Here is a 23,131-nt window from a genome sequence, read left to right as displayed (position 1 = left end):
TCAGGGTGACATGAAACCCACGTAGTTATTCTGCATAATAAGTAACCAACCAATCTTTGAAAGCATGTAGTATTTTAAACCCAGGACTAATGTTTCAAAAGGTACTAATTTCTAGGATTTTTTAATTTAAAAAGGTCATGAATGCATTTTCCTGTGTTTTTTGCTAAGATACTTGAGATTCCTTGTATTGGGAATTTTATTTCCTCATTTCTGATTTGCACAGGGACCATATATCCTTACAGGCCTCCATGGTATAAACTGAATAAAAGAGCACTCCTGGTCCATCTCAAGGATTACTGTTACTCCAAAGGGAATTTCAGTGATTTACTAAAAAGAACATTTAGAATATTTATTTCTCTTAGCCCACCTTTTTTCAGCCCGCACTTTCTTCCCACAGTGAGAACACGTGTACATGTTGTCACCTTCCAAAGTATCTTTAATGGTTACTTCATCAAGGGATTCCTACATGGAACAGACAAAAAAAGGAGTTGACATTTTTCTTGGATGTTTATATCTTGTGCTTACATGGCCTGCTTTCTAAATCCCTCCCTTTCAATCTTTGAGTTTAATTACATTTCCATAAGTTATGAAAGTAAAGTGCCAACATTTTTCCCACCTAAGAGAGGAGCACACATCTAAACTAAGAGAAGAGCTTGACAGAAAAGCCAGTTCCTAACCTATACAGAGAATTAAGGAATCAACATATAAAAATGATACTCAATATTCTGAGCTGTCTCAAAGAATTCAAATCCTTTAAATTCAAATTTCAAGTGTGGGAATTAATGGTTGTTTAAAAAGCTTGAAAACAGAATTACGCTGGGGTAAGCTTTAAATGAATGTCCTAAGCAGCAGTACCTATAAATGTTCAATCTTTTGACATTTCCCATCTTATACAAAATGACCACAGCATGTTTAAAATGAATAAATAGTGATGATTGACTGTAAAACAATAGTCAGTGACTACTGCTGGCTCCAGCTGACAGCACACAGCACTGAAACTATATTACCTCATAATACCAACCTAAAACCACCCCAAATTAAGAATGCAGATAAAGAGCAGTGACACCTTCAAGTGCTTCATGTCCTTTGTAAGAGAGGCCTCTGAGACTCATCCCAGCCTGGCATTACTTACATAAATATTCTTCATATCTGCCACCTGGCACCTCACTGTGTAGAACTCCTCAGCTGTCTGACTCACGTGCTCACAGTCCTGAATAAATAAATGCAAGAGAAAAAGCAATGAAACAAAAAACTTTTTTGAGACGTTAGAAAAAAATTGTCTTTAAAAGACAATGAACACTTACCAAAGAAACGACGTTGTTTGTGATAACACCTCCAAACAAACTTTTCACTGTGTTTTTCTGTGAATGAATGAATGAATACTGTCAAGGAAATTTGAGCAAACCCCTAAGTTTTCAAGCTCCCTTTTGCTCCCTCTTCGTAACTCACCAATTCTGGAGACATCTCCTCTATTTTTGTTATTAGGTCAGTGAAGAACTCAGTCATGTCTTTCTGCTCTCCAGTGTTCAAGGGCTGCTTATCCATGGTGTAGGTTTTACAGAAAGGCCTTGGGTTGTAGGCCTTACATTCACTTTCCTTTGGATAAAAGATACCAAACAAAACCAAATCAACACAAATCCTTTTGTTTTCAAGTTACACAGATGTACCAAACACACATATACGAACACGTGTTTTAAAAAAGACATCTTTTACATACAATATGTTTATTAGGCAGCATAGTTTCTTAAATGAATAAATGTTTCTGCTGAGATGCAAAGAAGTTTTTAACTAATTGTTAAACCATTATTATGATACCAGTGAGTAAAATATCATTAGTAAAGAAGTATTGAAATGCTTAGTAAATACTTAATAAAATGAAGCATTAAAATAAAATATCTTCTGCATATCTGCTCAGACATAAAATAAAACGTGAGAACATCAGCTTGTAATTATGTATTTCTGGACACTGCTGACTTAAATCTTGCCAAGTGCTCAATTCTCATTCAGACTCCTCTATGTTTAATCTAGTTTTCAGCAGGATGTGTTTAGCCAGAGAAAAGAATTTGCAGTATAAAGCAATTCTTTAGAATATATCCCCGTTCCAGTGCCTTGCACTCTGGGAATGCTGCACTTAGTTACTCTGCTCTCTTTTAAGGACTTAGAGCAAGACAGTTCCTCCTGTATCTATTGCCTTTTCTAGAATAAAGTCTTTCTTCAAGATTTAAATAATTCTAAGTCTTGGTATGATTTCCTGTTCCTATATTATTTTCTGCTTGTGTAAACACCTAATTTAATAATTTCTCTAATTCATGGGAGGCATTACAAGTCAAGATTCTTTTCCCCATTTATCTTCAAAGGGATTGTGAATTTCTTAAACAAAACCAGTGTCAAGACACTCGACCATCCTCAGGTTTTTTTCATTATTTCAGAATTGTTTCAGTGTTCTAACAGTTCTAACAGTGAACACCTGGGAACTGCTTTAATTTTGTTTGGTTCTGGAATCCCCAAATTTTGCTGTATTCCAATGGATTATTCTTTAAATACTGGAACAAGGAAAATGCAATGAATAAATAGAATGTATTGTCTTCTATCACCAAAGGAAATTCCACCTCCCCAACCCCTCTGTAATTCATTGACTCACCTGAACTATGCACAAAGAACCTCTAAAACACTTTTAGGATACTTTCTAAAGGATACTTCCTAAAATACCCTGCCACACCTACCATTAGGTATGTAAACATCTTCTGGAGTTCCAGCAGAGTGGTCTTGTGTTTCATATCTTCTGAATACTAACAGAAATTAATAATAGGAGACTTGATCTTTTTTGCTTATTACTTTCCAGAAACATACATTAAAAAGAAGTAACATTCAAATAAAAACCAAATTGCTTTGTTACAGACCATTAGAAATATGATTGCATACACAAACACCCAGTCTATTATCTCAGATTTAGAATTTTCATACTTATTTTACACTTTTTTTTGCATGTCAACAATAAACCTGAGAAAAAAAAAATTACTTTCTAAAAACTTATTGCAGCTGGGAGCTTTTGGGAAAGGATTACAAAGTATCAGTAGTTTTGGAATAATTCTTTGTTTTCATTCACAGAAGTTGTGAGGGCTTGGAACAGCTCTCTCCATAATGTATTTCCTGTGCAGACCAGCAGCTTCTCTTATTTAGCTTTTTTTTTTGCATTTATAAATGGCAAATCACTTGTAACGTGACAAGAACCAGCAATAAACAGAAAGAGAAAATGATGAGGTCATTTAGGGTGCTTCACACATTCTGATTATGTCAGGGACCAAAAGGATACTTTCTCTCTTATAATAAAGAGATAAAAGTGATAATATTGCATTTCAGGAAGCTGAGCAAGGTATGATAATTTACAGGACCTGTTACACTTCTGGTGGCACAAGACACGTGCTTTGGGACTTTATAAACATTAATACAACATATTTGTTAACAAAAGGACAAACTGGCAGATAAGAAACAACAGACAATTCACATAACCCCAAACCTGAATCAACCTAATTGAAAGCAACAGACTTTTAGAACATTTTATTTCAGTGCCACCTTAAGAATCTACCACGTCATTTAAGAAAAAGAATCTCTTCAGACACTAGCAAAAGAATACAACTACACAAAAAGCAGACTAAATGCTGAAGAAATATTCTTTATCTAGACGTAACCTTTGGAAGTAAACCTGTATTTTTTCAATATTTACACTGATTCTTGAATGTAAACTTCTGTCCAAGCTCCACACTCACCTTTGCAGTGAAAATGGCTTGTCTGGCCTCTGGGATCATGTACAGCTGCTGAATAGTGGAGGCCAGGTAACACGTGGCTCCAAGGTTGGTTAACCCCACAAACCTGCACTCAGCACGAACATCATCATGTGGCCAATAATCCCACTTGTAGGGGGCATGGGAAGCTGTGAAAAGCAGCAATCACACAGGCAGGAAAACAGTCAATCCAAAGTGCAATTTGCAAAAATAGAAATACAACGAAAAGCTTGATGCTCAGGCTAACAAAATGTCATCTGCTTTTGCACTGTACATTTACACGCACGAGGCAGACTGAGCCTGATCTTTAGGAAAATGGATTACATATCCCTCAGGAAAATCTTTAAAATGTTTGGATAGAGCAGCAGCCTTCCTGCCACACCACTTTGGGCTGCAAGGGGCTCACTGTGCTCTCCAAAGCCCAAGTGAATCAGATGGAAAAAGCCATTTTCTTTTCCTTTAAGCTTTCCATTTCTCCGTATTTCAAACCATGCAGTGATGGATTTCTTACACAGGGAGGCACCAGACACGTTTGGCAGGGCTGAGTGACTCTTTCATGAGCCTTGTTCTGATATGGCTGCCAAGAAATCAGAAGAATGGGAGAATTCCTCTTATCTGCCAGCCAGGAAGATGGTAACTAGCTTAGACCATCTTCCTTGGTATCCAAGAAGTTGGACACAAACCCCTGCAATGCATCCAGCTTTTTTCATCCTCAGAAATTTCATTCTCTGGAAACACAGCGTGCTCCACAAATAATTCAGTACCTCTGCTGAAGTATATGTTCACACAAAGAGGGAAAAAGATTCCCTCAAAATAGGCCAGATTTATTTTACAATCCATAAAAGCTATGTGTGGTTCAAGATTTAAACTGTAAACTCTTAATTATTTTGTCACATATGAAAGACTCATGAAGGATTCTTCTCAATCCATAAAAGCTATGTGGGGTTCAAGATTTAAAGTGTAAATTCTTAATTATTTTGTCACATATGAAAGACTCATGAAGGATTCTTCTCAATCCACTAGACAGAAATTCAGGAAACTATATGGCACCCCCACATCTTCAGAGACCAGACTCATAAGATGTTCCTTTGCACAATAAATAATAGCTGTAATCTTCTTTTTGGCATTGGCACCAAAACAACTGTAAGCCCTGAAGCTCCAAGGAGAGAAGAAAAGAGGTTTAATTCTCCTGTTTGAACAAATCTCAGTGGCGTGACCTCGGGTTACCTGGGCTGGTCAACCAGTTGAAACAAAGCTCCCTTGCCAGTTTCACCTCTTAAAGAAGGTCATTAGCACGGCAGAGTAATCCAAAATTCCCCCCTGAACTGCAATCCCTGAATTACAGCATCCTAATTCACCTTTCTGGTGTAAGGACTCCGCACCTATCACTGCTCAGGGCTCATCCAGCTCTAACTGCAAAGCCATCAGTTGACTTCTCTGCACTTCACAGAGCAGCTGGGAGATCCTCCACCTCCTTCCATCTGACAAAGAGCATTCAGGAATTTGACAAGGACTTTCTCAGGATGACCCTGTGTTCCCCACCCTGGGATTTTTTAAGTGACTGACTTCATTTGTGCAATAAAACTTTTCCTTCTTCCATATGGATCTTAAGCAGAAAGGCAAACTGGAGGCTCGTTGATGTCTATCTTCTTCATTCCTCACTGTTGTTATAGAAACCAGCTTTTTCTCGGGAAGAGATGGGGAAACTTGAAACCAAACTTGCAGTGTTCACATTCTATTTTAAGCAAACTAAAGCTGGTTTTTTTTTCCTCTCAGAATGACCGTGCATTTCTCTATACTCCACCTTTTGATGATGCTCCTGCTCCATCCATAACAACAGACATGATCTTAAACTTGCTGGAAAGTGAAGTACCTGCTCTTTGAACTGAAGGGTTTTACCAGTCCTTAAAGAAGCAAAACTCCAAAACACTGCAAGAAATTTTATGATCAACTGGAGATACCTAAATCCACTCTTCAGTAAGATCAACCTGAATGAATTTGAATTGGGAGCCCTCTCTGTTAAGAAAACACATTAAAACCAAAGACAGGATGGCAATTTCTAATATGTCCCTTAATGTTTCTCCTAAGAAGGATGGAGGGGCAGGCCTAAGACAAGGATTTTTGAAGACTAGTAAGATTACAGGGAAAACAAAGTGGAAAAGCCCAGATTCAATAATCTCTGAATCACATCAATGGAATAACAAGCCCTTAAACAAACGAGGTACCAGGAAGTCCTGTGTTGGGTGCACATCACACAGACAGCAGCAGTGTGCCACTTGTAATAAAATTAACATTCATGCAAGTGAGAAATATTTGATATGGAGCAGGAGCACAGAGCAGATGGCTCTGGAGAACTTGGGATGGAACAAACAATCCAGAGAAGACTGTTTGGAAGAAAGTAACAACTGTGGTCAACCTTACGGAAAACTTCAACACCAAGGAACTACTGAGATTTGGAGTGAGGAAAACACTGATTGCAAAAAATAAATGATTGCACCTGGAGAGATAGAGACAACCTCAGCAGCAGATAATGTGCTCATAGCAAATATAAATAGCCAATATTTTCACAAAATATATTCTTCATGATATTTCTTCTGAGCACAGGAGACCTTGAAAGGCCCCAGGTATATGAGAATAAAACACAGAGCATTATTATGATCAGATTTCTCTTTTGCTTGCTGAATTGTAAGGCACTAAAATCAATTCCACAGAATTACAGAACCTCGGGTATGAGAAATCTAAACTAAGCACGTGAAAGGAAATCTAGCAAGTTAAAAATGCATAATGAGGATTTGCAAATCAAAGATAAAATATTAATGAACTTGAAATTGTGGCAATTTCCATATTATACACAGGAACTGTGGTTCCAAAAGGCAGGAAGTATGGAAGCCAAGAGGCACAGCACAACTGCTTTATGCAGATATCTGGGTACAGTCAAGTCAACTACAATGATACCACAGAGTCAGAAAACATGACAGGGCTGCTCACAATTCCAGTACCTCCATGTGCTTTCCATACTTTGGTTTATGTATAAATATTCCATAGTTTACGTGAGAAAGGAAAAAGGGAAATTAAAATCCAGCACCAGAGGATGGAACAAATCCAATGTTACCTGTGTATACATGTAATTTTCCAGGATCACACACTCTAAATAACCCACGTTTAAGAACAGACGATACAGAAAGTATTATGGGATTTAATTTGGTAGGTGAGCAAAAGATGCCAACACTCGTGTGACAGTACCCCAGGTGATGGGGGACAAGCAGCAGAGCTATAGACTGGAATTCCCAGAGCAGTGTTAGAGGCCATGAAACACTCCAAAGCTGGCTGTGCCTAAGGTTCTTACACTGCATGTGCTGTGCCATCACCCAGTTGTGCAGCAGCCTGTAGTTCTCCACAGAGCCTTTCACCATTTCCACCAGTAAGTCGTAAGCAGCAGCCCTGGAGGAGTGGGACTTGCACTTAGGCTGCTGTCTGTCCTTCAGACTAGGCAGCAAGAACAGCAGATTGAAGATGTCCCTCAGAAACTCCTGGAAAACAGTTGAATTGGCACATTTAGCAGCCTGAATGTGTTCTTGAAAGATAAATCCCATGTTAACAATTTTCTAGGAACTTCTGTAGACTTTCTGGACCTCTGTCATGCAGAACTTCCTGACTTGAATACAAGCTCTGAATCACAAATTTCAACAACTTATACTGCATTAAGTGCACTGTAACCGTATCAGTCTAAAAGGGAACATGCCAATTGGAAAAGAATAACAAAATAGGGTTTGGTTTTATGACTGATAACTTGACAGACTAGACATGGAATTTCAGTGACTTTTAAGACTAGTTTCTCAAGTTCTTCTTAAGCTTTCCATACATCCAAGCTACATAAATCTGACCTTTGCATACCTGTGTTTTAATTTCCACATCCTCCTCCACACTGCACTCTGTAAACTGAATTCTTACTCTAATTTAATCTGCAAGCTCTTTGTAAGTGAAATACACTTATCCAGTAGAACAACAAGAAGCAGTCTTTTAAAATGCTGTCAGTAATGTCACATTGGACAATCAAATTACCTTCAGGGCTGTTTTATGGTAACAGAATAAACACACAAGATATAGACAACATCGTTAGACACCAGGGCATACTTTTCAGCTGAAAAGGCCCAATAACAAGTTCTGTAGAGTCTACAGAAAAAAACATCAGTCTAAATCAGTTTTTATACACTATTTGCTTTTTTTTTTTAAGACTATGCAGTTCTGAAGGATAATATAAGTTTTTTAGCAACGTCCCTTGCCTCACCACTTTCCCACCTTACAAGCAGAGGTCGAATGTAATAATCTTGTAACAGATATCCCACTGCACAGGTGCAGACCTTAAATGCTGCTTTTAGGTCAGACTGCCCAGGATCTGGTCAAAATCAGCTGCTGTTAAGGACTAAAACCACTTACTGATCAATAGTAAGAACATTTAAAGGTAATAAATGAAAATATATAAAACTTCAGGGATGAAAGAATTCTATCCTGGAATTACACAGGAAGGGGAAGAACTGTATGGGCTACTTGTTAATAAAGGAATGTGTGTGGGTTTGTCCATCATCCTAAGGCTAGAATATGTCACACTTTCATGCACTCAGCCCTGCAATCAAAATGTGGTTAAGAAGGTCCTGTTCTGATCTCTCAGGGCTCTTGCAGTGCCCTCCTCACCTGGCCTTCCCGAGAAAATTTGAAGGGTGGTTTGTGCTTAATGACGCTCGTGGCAAGGCGAAGCAGTCCTGTGAGCCCATCATCCTCCACGTTCCCATCCTGATGGTCAAGGATTTCTCTGCTGGATGTGCACACACACAGGGAGAGAAGGAATGTCACAGCTCTGCCCCACTGACAATAAACACAGTGCAAATTCCAGGGGAAATAAATTCCTGTGGGCAAAGCTCACCTCCGAATGCAGTCAGCAAGGTGTCTGGCCAGTGCATCTAAATCGAGCAGGGTTGTCTGAGTCAAAACAAAGGAAATGGATTACAAATGGGAAATAATTATGGACTCCTTCTGGAGGAAATTTTATTATGGCACACAAATAAACAGATAATTAGAACTCATTTTCAAGCGTGCTCTAAGGAAAGTTATCCAACTTATGCTAAGTGGCTGTTAACTGAATTTAACTCTTTCAGCTTTAATTAAATACTTGATTAGCTCCTCCTTGGAAGACACTGGAATTATCAACAATGAATCCCACAGATAATTAGAGTATTCCCACATCTGTGACCTTCATCTAAGTTCACCTTCTTTGTGTGTTATAACAACCCCCCTTTCCTGACCCTGCACAGACATCACCTGAAGCTTCCAAAGGCTACTAAATACACATCAGAGTAAACTGGGAGATGGAAACAATCCAAGAGCTGCTCACAGCAGCAAAAAAAGTCTGAAGACACAAAGTAAAAGCGATAAACATTGGTATGAATGCAAGGCAAACCCACCTGACTTGCATCTTTGACATGAATGTTATCAATCAGTTTGCACAGCAGCCAAAAATACTCTTTACAACCAGGTCGCAGCACAGTTTCCTCTTCATAATCCTCTATCTGTGGAAAGAAATTGCTTTTGTTCTGAAGTAGAAGCCAAAATAACTGTATTAAAAAACCACAGTGAAGCCAGTAACTGTGTTACAAGAGTATTACTTTCTTCAAGCCTCTAAGGTAAGTATAAAACCAATGTATTTTACAATGGTAACAGTATGTGCTCTGTTTTGTTTCAGCAATATTTATTAATTTTCTTGGAAAGCTGTCTGGATGATCTGCCTGACCTGTAAAAGATTTGTAGAATACTGTGGAGTTCATCCCACCCACTGCAAATCATAAATATATTCAGGATTAGACTGGACAAAACATGAGAAATTTGGGCTGATTTCAATTAGTTAATATATCTCTTATTTTAAACCCTCCTGAAAAAGAGAGAAATATTGCAAAATCTTCTGTAGCTTGTTTTAATTTAACTCTTTTTTAAAATATCTGTGTATGTGGACATGGAAATTGAAGAAGAAGAGCACTTCCTAAAAGCTGTTCTGCATTTCTCCAGGCACAGCCAAGCTGTAAATTACTGCAGTGTCACTATTTAACCACTCTTGGAAAGTTTCTGGAACATCTAAACCAGAAGCCTTCATCCCTCTGTGTACCTGAAACACTATGTCAGACACCATGATAATGCGCTACCCTTTTTAGTTATTACATTTTAAAAAGGATATTTAAATTGATCTTTGAGAAAGACTTTGTCAGTTCTTAAATTCTTACCCGAATTGGTTTCAGAGCTTGAGCATCAGGGAGAAATTTTAACAAGGTTGATGCAGCCAGCAGCAGGAAGGAGCGATTGATGGAATCTCCCCCATCCAGGCCAGAGAGAGATAATTTGTATAAACCATTGCAAGACTCGTGGCGAACTGCAGTCTAGGAGAAAGAATAAAATCACATGATTACACCCTTTATTTGGAAGATTTTTTCTTTTGGACATTTTTCTTTCATAGGTAGGTGAATTCTCTTCATAATATCTTGGAAGTTATCAGGGTTGAACGTGTCTTTCTAGAACAGGGATTACAAAGAATGTGCATTTAAACTGCTTACAGAAAAATGCAGAATACACTATTTTAAGTAAAAAAGTAATTTCTCTGTGCCCTGTGTCTCGAGTTATGTATTTTCTACAGGAATGATCACAGTGACTGGAACAGAAAATATCACATCTGGCAAATCAAGGAAATCTATGTGAATCCTGAATTTACCCTTATTCGTTCATAACTACTAATTAATTTAATTTCCCTAGAAGAACTGTTTTCTTCTTTCTTTTATTAAGAAAAATATCAACAGTCTAATCAAGCTTTGGAAGTTTGCACTGCCTCATTTTCAAGGATTTTAAACGGAGCCAGCCTGTAAGCTTTTTCTGTGCTTGAGTAACAAAGCAGCAGATAAGAATTATCATATCAAGTCCACCTTGCACCTTTAAGCAATTCTACTGTGAATACAACTGATGCAATTTTTAAGCCTTTATTACATGACAAAAAATTACTTAAAGGTAGACAAAGCTTTGGTCATGACGAAGATTTTTGTATCAATTCTCATTCACCTCATTTTGCGATTCTAATTATAGAAAAATAAATAGTAAAAAAATATAATAATGTAAAAAACATAATGGGAGAGGTATATTTAAGCTAATTCAAGTCAGGTGGCATCACTCATAAATTTGAACAAATTATCCAGAAATTTTAACAAATTACAATGAAAAAATCACCTTCAAACAGAAGTCAAGGAGAAAGGTGAGAGTTTATAACCTAGTTTGCCACAGATGTGCCACCTTCCAATAATCACTTCTTACACAGCACTGCAAGTAACTGAAGCAGATCTTGCTACTTTTAGCAGGAAAAGACACATCCTGAATTTGCTGGCAACACAAAGTTCATGACAGTAATTAGGAATGCAACAATCTCCCCATTACCATACCTCTGGAATGAGGAGGGTGAGTTTCTTGAGCCAGTCTTGCAAATGGTCACTGTCAGCCAGACTGGATTTCACCAACGAGCAGCAGTGAGCCCAGCTCACTAAGAGCCACATGGAATAGTGAGTGACTGAAAAGGAGCAGAGAAACCCCACCGTAAGCAGCAGCAAAAGCTTCTTGGGTAGAAGGGCTGCACAGTCCAAATTTACATTTATTTCAGTTACACTAACAGGAAAGACAAAATCTTTCTTGGCACTTAGGATATAAAAAAACCTCCCAGTTTTATCAATATGCTGATTAAATACTGACCACTGTACTAATGATGACCACCCAATTAAATTAAATATTACCAGTGAGGGGCACAGTCCTTTCCTAAATCCTTTTTAACCTGTGAGCTGGTGCTTTGCATCACATCTTCAAACTTATTTCCTGGTTTGTACTAATTTCTGTGGCCACGCCTGTGTTGCCTCAAACAGAAGTTCCATTGCAATCATCCTGCAGCCCCCAGGTAACTTTGGAAATTCTTAGGTAGTGTCTTTGTAAAGAACTCCAGCCTGTGTCACCTCCCCTCTAATAAGGCTTTCAAGGACTACACTTACCCCATCGTTTTTAAAGGAATTATCAATGGAGAAACCATCCTTCATCTTTCATGATTTAGGAGAGAGACTGTCAGCAGCAAGAGCCCAAGCAGGGACACGTGCACTGACAGCAATTTCTGGGGCCAATATCTAGTGGGATTTGTCCCCAGTGAACAAGGCCTGGACACCCAATTACAGACGTGCCCAAGGGTGTCCAGGGCAGCTTTTCATGGGATAGGACCCCACCTGTCTTGCTAACAAAGCTTTTCCTCCTGGCAGAATAAAGAAAGCTGGAATAAGATCTAATTTCAATTTTTCAGGTGCAACACCAGTTTATTCCTGGGAGCCCTCTCGTCTTCTCCTTAACTTTCACCTGAATTTCTTATTTTCTTCTTTGCAAATTGTTAAATTCTGATAAGATCCTGTCTGGATACCTCTACCACTGGTATTAATGCAGGACAAAGTGCTGTATGGGATCTGTCTGAATTTGCTGTTCTCCTCACTGATGGAGCTTGAGCTGGAAATTCTTACATGGAATTTCTGCCACGGGCACAATAGGAAATATTTTGGTAGGAAGGAAGCAGCTGCTGCCCATGGAAAAGCTCACTGAGCAGAAGATGCTTCCTACACCTACCAAAAGAAAAGGGAATTTTCCCCCTTCCTAGACTTAGATAAAGTTTTGGGGATCATTAGTGCGAGCAAGAATGATGGAAAATTTAGGATTTAGTCTGGGAAGTGGATTGGGAAAATCTGGATGAGATTTCAGCCAGAAACAGGAGAGGGAAAAACCCAGACAGGAATTCTCTGGGAAACTCGATCAGGAGAAAACTCAGACTGGATTTCACCTGGAATTAGGACTGTAGGAAAACCAGACTGGATTTCTCCTGGAATTAGGACTGCAGGAAAACCAGACTGGATTTCTCCTGGAATTAGGACTGCAGGAAAACCAGACTGGATTTCACCTGGAATTAGGACTGCAGGAAAACCAGACTGGATTTCTCCTGGAATTAGGACTGCAGGAAAACCAGACTGGATTTCTCCTGGAATTAGGACTGCAGGAAAACCAGACTGGATTTCATCTGGAATTAGGACTGCAGGAAAACCAGACTGGATTTCTCCTGGAATTGGGACTGCAGGAAAACCAGACTGGATTTCTCCTGGAATTGGGATTGCAGGAAAACCAGACTGGATTTCACCCGGAATTAGGACTGCAGGAAAACCAGACTGGATTTCACCCGGAATTAGGACTGCAGGAAAACCAGACTGGATTTCTCCTGGAATTAGGACTGCAGGAAAACCAGACTGGATTTCTCCTGGAATTGGGACTGCAGGAAAACCAGACTGGATTTCACCCAGAATTAGGACTGCAGGAAAACCAGACTGGATTTCTCCTGGAATTAGGCCTGCAGGAAAACCAGACTGGATTTCTCCTGGAATTGGGACTGCAGGAAAACCAGACTGGATTTCTCCTGGAATTAGGACTGCAGGAAAACCAGACTGGATTTCCCCTGGAATTAGGACTGCAGGAAAACCAGACTGGATTTCTCCTGGAATTAGGACTGCAGGAAAACCAGACTGGATTTCTCCTGGAATTAGGACTGCAGGAAAACCAGACTGGATTTCTCCTGGAATTAGGACTGCAGGAAAACCAGACTGGATTTCTCCTGGAATTAGGACTGCAGGAAAACCAGACTGGATTTCATCTGGAATTAGGACTGCAGGAAAACCAGACTGGATTTCTCCTGGGAAGTGGCTCAGGGGAAAACCTGGACGGGATTTCCCAGAACATCTGGATTGGGGGGGAACACGGACTGGATTTCCGCTGGAATCTGGATCGGGGAATAACTGACCTGATTTCACCCTGAAGCCAGACTGGGGAGAAAACCCGGACTGGATTCAGGCCCGAAATTACATCAGGGGAAAATCCCTCAGAAACCATGGCTATTTCCATGGAATAAAATGATTTTCCAGCACTATAACGGTGGAGTAAATCAAAATCATAAATTATCATCTGTCTGCTGTCCCTGTCATTAGCTCCTGACCCAGCTGTTTCACAGCACTGACCTTCATGCCTTGACCTGTGATCAGACTGAGCCTTCAACACCCTGATGGGAAGAAGAGAAAATCGTTTGAATTTCGTCACAGAACCTAAGAGATTATCACTCAGAAATACAAGTACACACAAGGCACAACACAGTTACTCTTAAGTAACCACTTGGAAAATCATTCAGCTTAAAAGGACTGCAGTATTCAAAATCAGTAACAATAATAAAATCTTGCAAACCTCCAAGTCACCCCCATAAAGCTTTACTGACTATCAGATTAAAAGTCAAGGGAAGTACCCACAGTCCCTTCATTTTATCCAAAATAGAGATGTCAGAGCTAAGAACTGACCCATACAAAAGAAATCTAGTTTTCTTCATGAAGAAATCACACTTTGCATAAACATTTGCAAACTTCAAATGTTTATATTTATTTGCTTCCATTTTTATTAGTTACAATAAAAGGTTATGAAACCAAAAATATAGCATATATACTTAAAAACTATTCCTTCAACTCAACTAAAGGTCAAAGTTAAGCACACCTGCAGCCTGGAAATGTTCTGAATGCCCTTAACAATCTTTTAAAAAGATGGCAAAACAACAATCCACCACCTGGCATCAATTCCACACCACCAATGTAGCAAAAACCTGACCTCCCCAGCATCAGTCTGACTGCCACAATGCAGCCTCACACAGAATTGCTTTTCTCAGGACAAAAAGGCAACAGGACCAAAATCTCCAATAGGTCAGATTTTTGCCTTCAGTATCAGCAGGATGGAAAAAATCAGTGAAAACTGGCAGAGGACTAAGCAACGTGAATTTATTTTAATTTCTCCTTTACGCTGCGTTGAAATTGAGAATGCTCTGGAGAAAAGGAAGAAGGGATTTTGGCAGGAGAATTTACGTCACAGATCATTTAGACATCCGTGCCTTACACCCTGACCACAGAGTTCTCATCCCTCTGCTCTGTGCCACCGCAGGAGGTGACTAAGAAAAGCAAGTCTACAGCCTCTGGAGCTCGGGTTCTGATGTGGCTGTCAATGGGGACCACAGCTGGAAGAGCCCTGGAGTTGTGACCTAAAGCAGCCATGAAAACGAGCAACACTCTATCAGCTTTATCACAAAAATAAAAAGATATTGTACCTAGGTGCCAAGTTGTCATATGTATAAGCAACTGACATAAGTCGCTGAATCAAACTGGTTCCCTGGACAAGTACAAGAAACACCTTTAAAAATTGAAGTCGAAAGAAAAAAAAAACAAAAAAAACAACAAGTTAATATAACAACAAGCTTTTTGATCTGTTTTTCAATTATACACACTGTGTGAATCTAAATAAACCCACCTGTGCAGAGGAGGAAGCGCCAAAGGCAAATCACAGCATCTTCACAGTTAACAATTTACTGGTTTTATTAAAGTACAGCTAAAATCCCATGTTTCACTGACTAGGTCTAGATGCTAAAATTTCATTCTCTAAGGAAGACAATTCAACTGAATAGGAAAATCAGCCATTTATTCAATCCTTTTAGTAAAAACATGGCATTTTTTAAACAGAAACTACTCACAGCCTTTTAAAAACCTTAGGTTTGAGGAGAGAGGGCTGAGAATGAGGTTGGATACTTAAATTTTGCCTCTCTCTGTGATCAACACATTTTACTAATTAAACACACTCTTAAAATATTCAACTTCAGCAAACCTGACAGATTACACAGATTCAAAATCCAAGTCCGAACAAAATCATAAAATATTTAAATATCATATCCACAGCAATCAAAAATATTAACCAATTGACAATTAAAAATTTAAAACCAGTTAGAGGAAGTGACAGTAGCATTTACATGTTAAAATATGTAATACATTTGGTAAGCTCCCTGTGGCCCTGTGATTTAGGGATTTGTTTTGTCAAAAAGGGCTGATATTTATAGAAAAGTTAAGGTCTTTCCAGGTATAACAAAAGGGAACTTTGGCTCAAGCTCAGAGGTCAGACCTGCACTTTCTGGCAGTCACAGCTGGTCCTGTGCCCAAGAAAGTCGATTTACAGTGAACACTTCCCTGATGCCAAAATATTCCATGTGCTTGGCCTGCTTTAGGAAATGAGCCTGCAGGAATCTGGCAGGAAGGTTTACAGCTGCAGGTAAGTTCCCACTCACTCAAATACCCTGAATCAAGTTATTTCAGTCTTTACTAAAGGAATCCAAACTGGATTTAGCAAGGACAAGGGCAGCTCATGTTATAACCACAGATTAATAATAATATGCTACTGTAAAAAAGGACTGATAATTTTAGGAAACAAAATCTAGGAAACAGAGACAAAGCACTGGAATTCTGCGTTGCCAATTCATGTATTCACCAATCACCAACACACCTTTTGGTTGCCAGGTTTAAAGCTATTCAAATCCTTTTCTAGAGAACAAGTAAGAGATCAATTCTATTACTGACACCAGTTAGTACTATCAACTTTTCCACTACATTATTTTATTCCTACAATAAGGATTTCACATGTACTCTTTCAGAAAAGGAGTCATTTCCTAAAGCTCCCAGAACCTCTGTGTGTCTCCTACCTCTGTGAGCCGAGGGATATGAAGGCCCTTCATGTGGTCACTTGTGGTCTTCCTGGATTTGCCCGGCCACGTCCTTTTCCTGTGACTCTCTGCCACCCCAGACCAGGCAAAGACATCGTGATAAGCCAAATCCAGGTCTGAGGGGTCCACTGCAAACTGGCAGATCAGCTTCAGCAAGCAAGCAAGACAGTCCAGCTGCCACTGGGAAGGGCAAGGAAAAGGCATCTTCCATTTCCAGGGATTTATTTTACACATAATTCAATGCCTGCCACAGAATTTTCAACTGCAAACCTCAGCAAGGTATAAAGGATAAAACACTAGAAGTAACTTGAATTTAGCTCAAACTAATGATAGATTAATAATGAAAAAGATGATTATTAGTCACTCTTATATAAGATGTTCATTATTGAGAAGTGTCTTTATTAACACCACAGCCACTATGCTGTTTCACTGACAGCAAGGGAAAATGGCATTTCTTGGTCTCTTAAGACAAGGGAAAGATAATTAACAGATTACTGCTTTTAATAGACTATAATAAATCGTTTTCCAAATAACAACCTTCCCCAAAAAAGGAAAGAAAAAGAGCAAAAATAAATACTCCATTCTTGTTTGGCTACTTTTGACTTCTTTAAAGAAATATGATCTGTTATAGAAATATCAATGCAGTTGCAATCATTCCTGAGGAAGTGACCCAGGTTTTTTTTCCCTCCAGGGATCCATGAGCTACAATTTTAAGTTTTACAATTTTAAGAATGGACAACTCTCTCCAAAATCCACAGAAAAAAACAGGAAGGGTGGGTTTAAAACACAAAAAAGCAGAAGTGTATATATATATACTTTTTTAAAATAAACTCTTCAAGGAATATAAAATATTAAAAAAAAAACCAAAAATATGCTACTACGTAGACTCTGGTGGCTTCAATCAGAGAATGAATCTGTTTCACAACAGAAAGATAACTGTAACAAGGCTCAAAGCATGAAAAGTCTTTACAAGTAACAGCAATACTCTTCTGGAGAGAAAGGTTGAATGAACACTCACCACAGTCCATGACTCCTGTTCTTTAGGCTCTAGGATTCCAGAATTGAAAATTTCCAGTAACTGCTGGAGCCCTCCAGCAGCAACAAACTGTAAGTAAATTATGGAACCAATGTGGGAAAAAGCAGATAGAGAAATACCATTAAGATCAGTTAGATACCGAACTAAAACCCTTTATAAATTAATAAATCAATTATAAATTGTTCAGCTTGATTGTTTTATGAAAACAAATTAAATAATTGTACATGGCTATGACAAATTTACAAGCCTGATAAGGCAGGAAAACTTCCAAATGTTATCCCTAAATTGGAGGCAAAAGACTTTAGGATTGATGTTTTACATGGGTTTTTATTTTATATCTCTCTTGAAAATCTGTTTTAGGTATCATGGAATACTGTAGGAAAAACAAACCTTGCAGCTCCACGTGTTTTTACTGTTTTCTATTTGATCTTCACTTGAGTCATCTGAGTCGGGGTAAAGATCACTGTAACTTCCCTAAAGATAAACAGGAGTAACTGTCAAAACAGCTCAAGAATTGTAATATTATAAAACCAACCACCAATATGTGCTTTAGCTCAGAGGAACACAGACATCCAGAGTGAGGAAATTACCGTGGATTCACGTCTTATCCTCCTGTTGGGCTTCCCCAAAGCTTCAATAATTTCCAGGGCATACAAGAGTTTATGGGCACTTTTTATTCGCAGAAGATCCTTCCAGCTAAAGCCATCATTACCCTTAAAAGATGAAAAAGAGATAGAGAACAATGAATGCAACTATATGGAATGCTCATCTATCTAAAAATTCACAGAGAGGATTTTTCAAGTGGCACAGACAAATAATTTGGGGTTTAATTTAAACTGTTATCTGAAATTAGAGAATTTCAAGGATATTTCTATACATGATTAACAACCTGAATAACAAAAAAGGCAACATTATTATATGCTAAAATACAAACAATTTTAAATTACAGGGAAGCAAATGTCACACTGTAACTGCCACCAAAATTTTGATGCCTGTGTGCATGAAGAGCTGTGATATCTAAAATCTGTCAACCACTTTTCATTAAAGAGGCTGAATAATATTTTCACCTGTAGGACAAGAAATCAACTCTGCTTCAAGGCAGCCCATGCTGTGACCTGAGGAAAGGGAGCACAGAACTATCACTGTCACACAGCCACGGTGTTCAAGGCTGCAGCTGAAGAAACTGCTCTTTCAATCCAAGCAGGATTCATTACTACTGACTATTCTTTTCATTTATAAAGTAAATTTTGAAAATAAATGATATTAAAAAAACAACTTTGAGAGCTAAGCTGACATCTCTGTTTAGTTTTAGATTTATTAGGTTCACTTTTGTCTCAGCACACTTAACGTATTTACTATGTAACATTCCTGTTTGGGGAAAATCCAACTAGAACAATGGATGCTAAAAAGCTCAAGTACAATAAAGATAAACACGTAAAACTTTGTTCACCTGCTCATCAGAAATATTCTGGAATGCCTGCAGCATGTTGGGGCACGTTGGTAGGAGCATTAACAGTTCCCAGACACGTCTGGATAAGTTTTCTGCATGGAGATGCAGCTCTTCACACCTTGCACTCTGACAAACCAAACCACAACCATTCTTACTGTGAACTTCTTTGAGAAAATGACATTTCAAAGCCCAAAAATGGATTTATTGGTAATTAAGAAGCTGTTTCCTATCTAATACCTTAGTCCACACTTAGGACACGATAGGTGAAGTCTCAACTTGCAAGAAACTAAGTTACATGATCTTTAAATCATATCACATATTTTGAAATATTTACATGCAGATAAAGCTTATAAATAAATTACAGGTTCAAATCTACTATATATGACTTAATTTCCCTCAAGCTAATGATGGCATATAAGACAAAGCTTGGGTTTCTGCACTAAAACTTTACAAACCTTTCTTCAAGCCAATTTCCATTATGAGTCATCACGTCTACTGAAATAATCAATATTGTTTCTTAAGAATTGTTTTTATAGTTTCTACAACATTTAGAACATTAAAATGTATCAGAACAATACTGCTAAGAAAAAAGGAAAATTATAAAGATTTTACGCAGGCAATGAACATCTTTAGCAACTGAACAGAGCAGACAAAAAACAGGCTTCACAGGAAAACCAGATCCAATTAAATAAGACTTAAATGTAATTGTTCTAATAAAATTACTCTAAATTACCTCACTATCTTCCATAGCAACTTCTCCAGAAGGAGGCTTAAAAGAGGCCAGCATCTCTAACAAATCAAACAGGGTGGTCAGATGAGGCTCTTGCAGAAGTAGAAGCATTGGAATGTTGTCCTTCTGAGGAGGAGGGAGGCAGGAGGCTGGGAGCTGCACACCTTCACCTTTCCGTTCTCTCCTGGGGGCCCCCAGGGACACAAACACCATCTGCAACACACGGAGACGAGAGGCACAGAGACACCTTTGTGACAAGCCATGGAATGTTTTCACATCGATCAGAATTAAAAAAGTTAAAACACAGGGTTTTTTTTTTTGTTTTGTAGTCAAATCTTTACATTGCAGCGTTTTCAGCAAGCGCCACAACTGAAGTCTGGATTTGCTCTCTCTGCAGGTATCCACAGTGTGGCTGCACTCCTGATTCTGAGCTGGGATCAGCCCACACTGCTCACAGTCAGCCCACAGACAGCAATCAGACCACAGAGGCAAAGTCCTGGCCACTGTTTCCAGTGATGCTGGCAGTACCTGCATATCCTTAAACCCCAGCTCATGGAGCGTCTTCTCATCGTAGTCAGTTGTCAGCTCGTGCCCAGATGAAATCATTCTCACAGGTCCCATGAGGCCACCTAGGATAAAAGCCTGTTTCAGCAAAATTCTGGCATCACAGTCTCAGTTTCAGAGCTTTCATAGTACACCCCTCAGTAGAGGCAAAAACTTGATGTCATTTCCTCAAGGGAAAGCGGTTATTACTATCAGCTAAATTTACTTGCATGTATTCACAAATAACCTTTTCAATACCAGGTCACCCAACTTTGTCGTGAGAAGTGTCTATAATACAATTTTAAACATGTCATCCATATTTTGTAGTAAATGACACTATGGCACAGAAGGATAACAGAAAATGATTATGATCATCAACAAAATCCCCTTGTACCATGCACTCGTGGTCAAGTCAAAGAAGCAATGATTAATCTTATATTTAAGTTATAACCAAAGAAGTCACACCCACTTGAAAAGGGAAAAACTGAGAACACCCTGCAAAGAACTCAACACTGAACTAGGAACCTGAACAATGAAAATATTAAGAATTAAATTCCATTTGGTACAGACAACCAAACCTCTCTTCTCACAAGTACACTTTGCCCAACACAACCACACGTTTCTAAAATGCCAATTACAATGAAAATAAGTTTTTTCTGCTGTGTGGTGGAAAACAAGACTGCTTCTTTACTAAATCTGTCTCTGATGAGTGGCTGGAAAAGGATTTTACAAAGAAGGCAATTAATGTGTGCAAAATTCAGTCTGGTTTACTTACACTGTGCCTCATTAACACACGTTTTTTAGAAGTTGTTAAACCACAAAAAGCAAGTCTGAATCACGTTTAAACATACGCTAGTAGTGGTGCTGGAAAGAGCTGTTCATGGACAGAATTTATTCAGATAATTGTTCATAACATGCTAACTCATGCTTATAATGAGAAAAAAAACCTGAGAAAACATAAAGGTAATTCAGAAAGCATTTTGAACAGCAATAACTGATAAGAATTCTCTAACATATAACATCAGGAGGATCTGGAAAACATCCTCCTGAAGGATAAAGCAGGAATTTTCATTCACTCACACACACTTCAAGAGAGAATAACACCAGAATGCCTATTCGAAGTACAAAGCAAGGTGACATTCAAATCAGGAGCCTCAAAGCAGGATGAAGAATCATTTTTGCTACCATAAATGATGACCATATGGACAGCCATAAATTAAAAAGCAATTGCAGAAGTAAGGAAGATCTTCCACCTGACTGGAATACATGTACACAGAGCATAAATTATGAATTTGAATTGTGACTTCAAACCCTGAATCAATGGCAGAGCCAGAAGTGCATTAATCAGGTGAAATACAGAGTAAGATATACAAAAATGTAGGATTTTATCAAGTCATGTGCAGCAGAATCTCCAGTTTATAGGAAATAACATAATTCAGACAACAAGAAGAAAAGTAATGGGGGGGGGGAAATCTATTGGAATGTGGAATTTGGACAGTTTTGAGGATTTACAGGATTTACATTTTCTTTGCTATTTCAGTGAAATGATAGTGCTTAAGAAACAACGCTTAATTAGAAGTGAGGATGATACTAATTAGAACTAAAGCTAAAGAAAATAAATCAAAATGCTTGCTTAGGTGGGATATCTGGGGGAGAAAAAAAAAAACCCACAATCATTTCAGCTGTAAAGGCAAAATCTCCAGGTAGAAGCAGCTCACCAGGGAAATCCCCTTTGCGACTACTTTGGCCAAACTCCTGAAGCTGTGCTTGCTGATTGATCTGCTCCTTCTGCAAATTTTCATACCAATGGGTGACTTCTGCTCGGAGATCAGCCACCTGATCACTAGGGTACATTTCTATGGTCATCTGAAAGAAAGCAGGGGTTTTATTTTTCCCAAGAGAGCTATGGAATGAGTAGCATTTAAAGGGTAGGGTGTGCTGGGAAAGGAATTTCACTCACCTTGTCAGGAAGTCCAGCTGGTTGACACACAATCCTCAGAGGTAGAGACTGTTTGTCACTCAGGGCTTTCAAGTGACTGCTGATGCCAGTGCCTTCAATCTGCCACTGTCTCAGGTGATATGCAAACCTTAGGAAGCAGGGAAAAACATGGGAAAAGTGGTTTTGTCAAAGGCTATTTAGCACAAATGTTTGCTGAACAATGAGAGAAAGACAAAACCTGCTAATAGTTGTTTTCATTTTTATCAATAAGAGGAAGTTATTGACATCCTCACTATTTTTCTAATAAAATTAAAATGACTTTCAAGAAGTTTCTTTGGTGAGGGATGGGGAAACGTGAGCACAACCACACAAATTTATTCAAGAAAAAGGACCAACTCTGGTAACTGTTTAAACTTTATTTATTACCTTTCACAATTATTCACTACTGTCTTTCCTTTACAAAGAAACTATTCCTTAAATTAATAATCACTCTTAACACACTCGTAATTAGGGTAAGAGGAAGAGAAATAAATTCTGCACCCAAATGTATCAATAGAGCTTTTTACCTTCTCCTAAAAGCCTCCAGGTGTGTTTTCAGCATTAAGAGCCCTCTTTCAATAATGGTCAGACTTGAGTGAGAGTCTTGCTCCAGGTTACTCGAAGCTATCATCAGACTCTCCATACACTTGCTAATAAATTCCTGTTCTTTTTCCAGACCTGTTTTACCTGTAACACCAGTTCAAGTCAATTTATAGGCACAGCTTTTTAACACATTTTAATACTAAGAATAATAAAAGGTTACTGCTTGGTGTTCTTCAAAGCACTTTAAACAGAAAACAAAAATGAAGTTGATACCGTTGATGTAGTAAGAGTTGATGTACTGGATGGCTGCTCGACTGACATCACCAGACTGTGCCCTTAAAGCAATGCCCCAGAACTGGTCCATGCCACACAACTGTGACAAAAGGAAAACAAGAACAGAAACAAAAC

General features: G+C 38.6%; 1 protein-coding gene across 2 annotated transcripts in view; it reads right to left on the bottom strand.

The window, feature by feature from the left end:
• LOC136359692 (ubiquitin carboxyl-terminal hydrolase 34) overlaps window positions 1–23,131 on the bottom strand; it is a 111,809-nt gene that overhangs the window by 28,153 nt on the left and 60,525 nt on the right. For both annotated transcript variants that reach the window (XM_066316560.1, XM_066316561.1), the window contains exons 24-48: window positions 22,997–23,096; window positions 22,708–22,867; window positions 22,163–22,289; window positions 21,921–22,068; window positions 20,188–20,288; window positions 19,663–19,872; window positions 18,930–19,055; window positions 18,070–18,192; window positions 17,870–17,953; window positions 17,462–17,548; window positions 16,423–16,623; window positions 15,007–15,089; window positions 13,886–13,926; window positions 11,249–11,373; window positions 10,052–10,204; window positions 9,242–9,346; window positions 8,704–8,759; window positions 8,475–8,595; window positions 7,129–7,312; window positions 3,768–3,931; window positions 2,724–2,789; window positions 1,450–1,596; window positions 1,305–1,361; window positions 1,133–1,210; window positions 368–462 (exon numbers count right to left, since the gene is read on the bottom strand). In XM_066316560.1, coding sequence (XP_066172657.1) covers window positions 368–462; window positions 1,133–1,210; window positions 1,305–1,361; window positions 1,450–1,596; window positions 2,724–2,789; window positions 3,768–3,931; window positions 7,129–7,312; window positions 8,475–8,595; window positions 8,704–8,759; window positions 9,242–9,346; window positions 10,052–10,204; window positions 11,249–11,373; window positions 13,886–13,926; window positions 15,007–15,089; window positions 16,423–16,623; window positions 17,462–17,548; window positions 17,870–17,953; window positions 18,070–18,192; window positions 18,930–19,055; window positions 19,663–19,872; window positions 20,188–20,288; window positions 21,921–22,068; window positions 22,163–22,289; window positions 22,708–22,867; window positions 22,997–23,096 — 2,942 coding nt within the window. The remainder of the gene's footprint in view (window positions 1–367; window positions 463–1,132; window positions 1,211–1,304; window positions 1,362–1,449; window positions 1,597–2,723; window positions 2,790–3,767; window positions 3,932–7,128; window positions 7,313–8,474; window positions 8,596–8,703; window positions 8,760–9,241; window positions 9,347–10,051; window positions 10,205–11,248; window positions 11,374–13,885; window positions 13,927–15,006; window positions 15,090–16,422; window positions 16,624–17,461; window positions 17,549–17,869; window positions 17,954–18,069; window positions 18,193–18,929; window positions 19,056–19,662; window positions 19,873–20,187; window positions 20,289–21,920; window positions 22,069–22,162; window positions 22,290–22,707; window positions 22,868–22,996; window positions 23,097–23,131) is intronic.

The sequence above is a fragment of the Sylvia atricapilla genome, chromosome 3 (assembly GCF_009819655.1).
Source record: "Sylvia atricapilla isolate bSylAtr1 chromosome 3, bSylAtr1.pri, whole genome shotgun sequence".
Taxonomy (NCBI): domain Eukaryota; kingdom Metazoa; phylum Chordata; class Aves; order Passeriformes; family Sylviidae; genus Sylvia; species Sylvia atricapilla.
The sequence above is the reverse complement of the archived record's forward strand: the minus strand, read 5'-3'. Positions and strand labels throughout refer to the sequence as shown.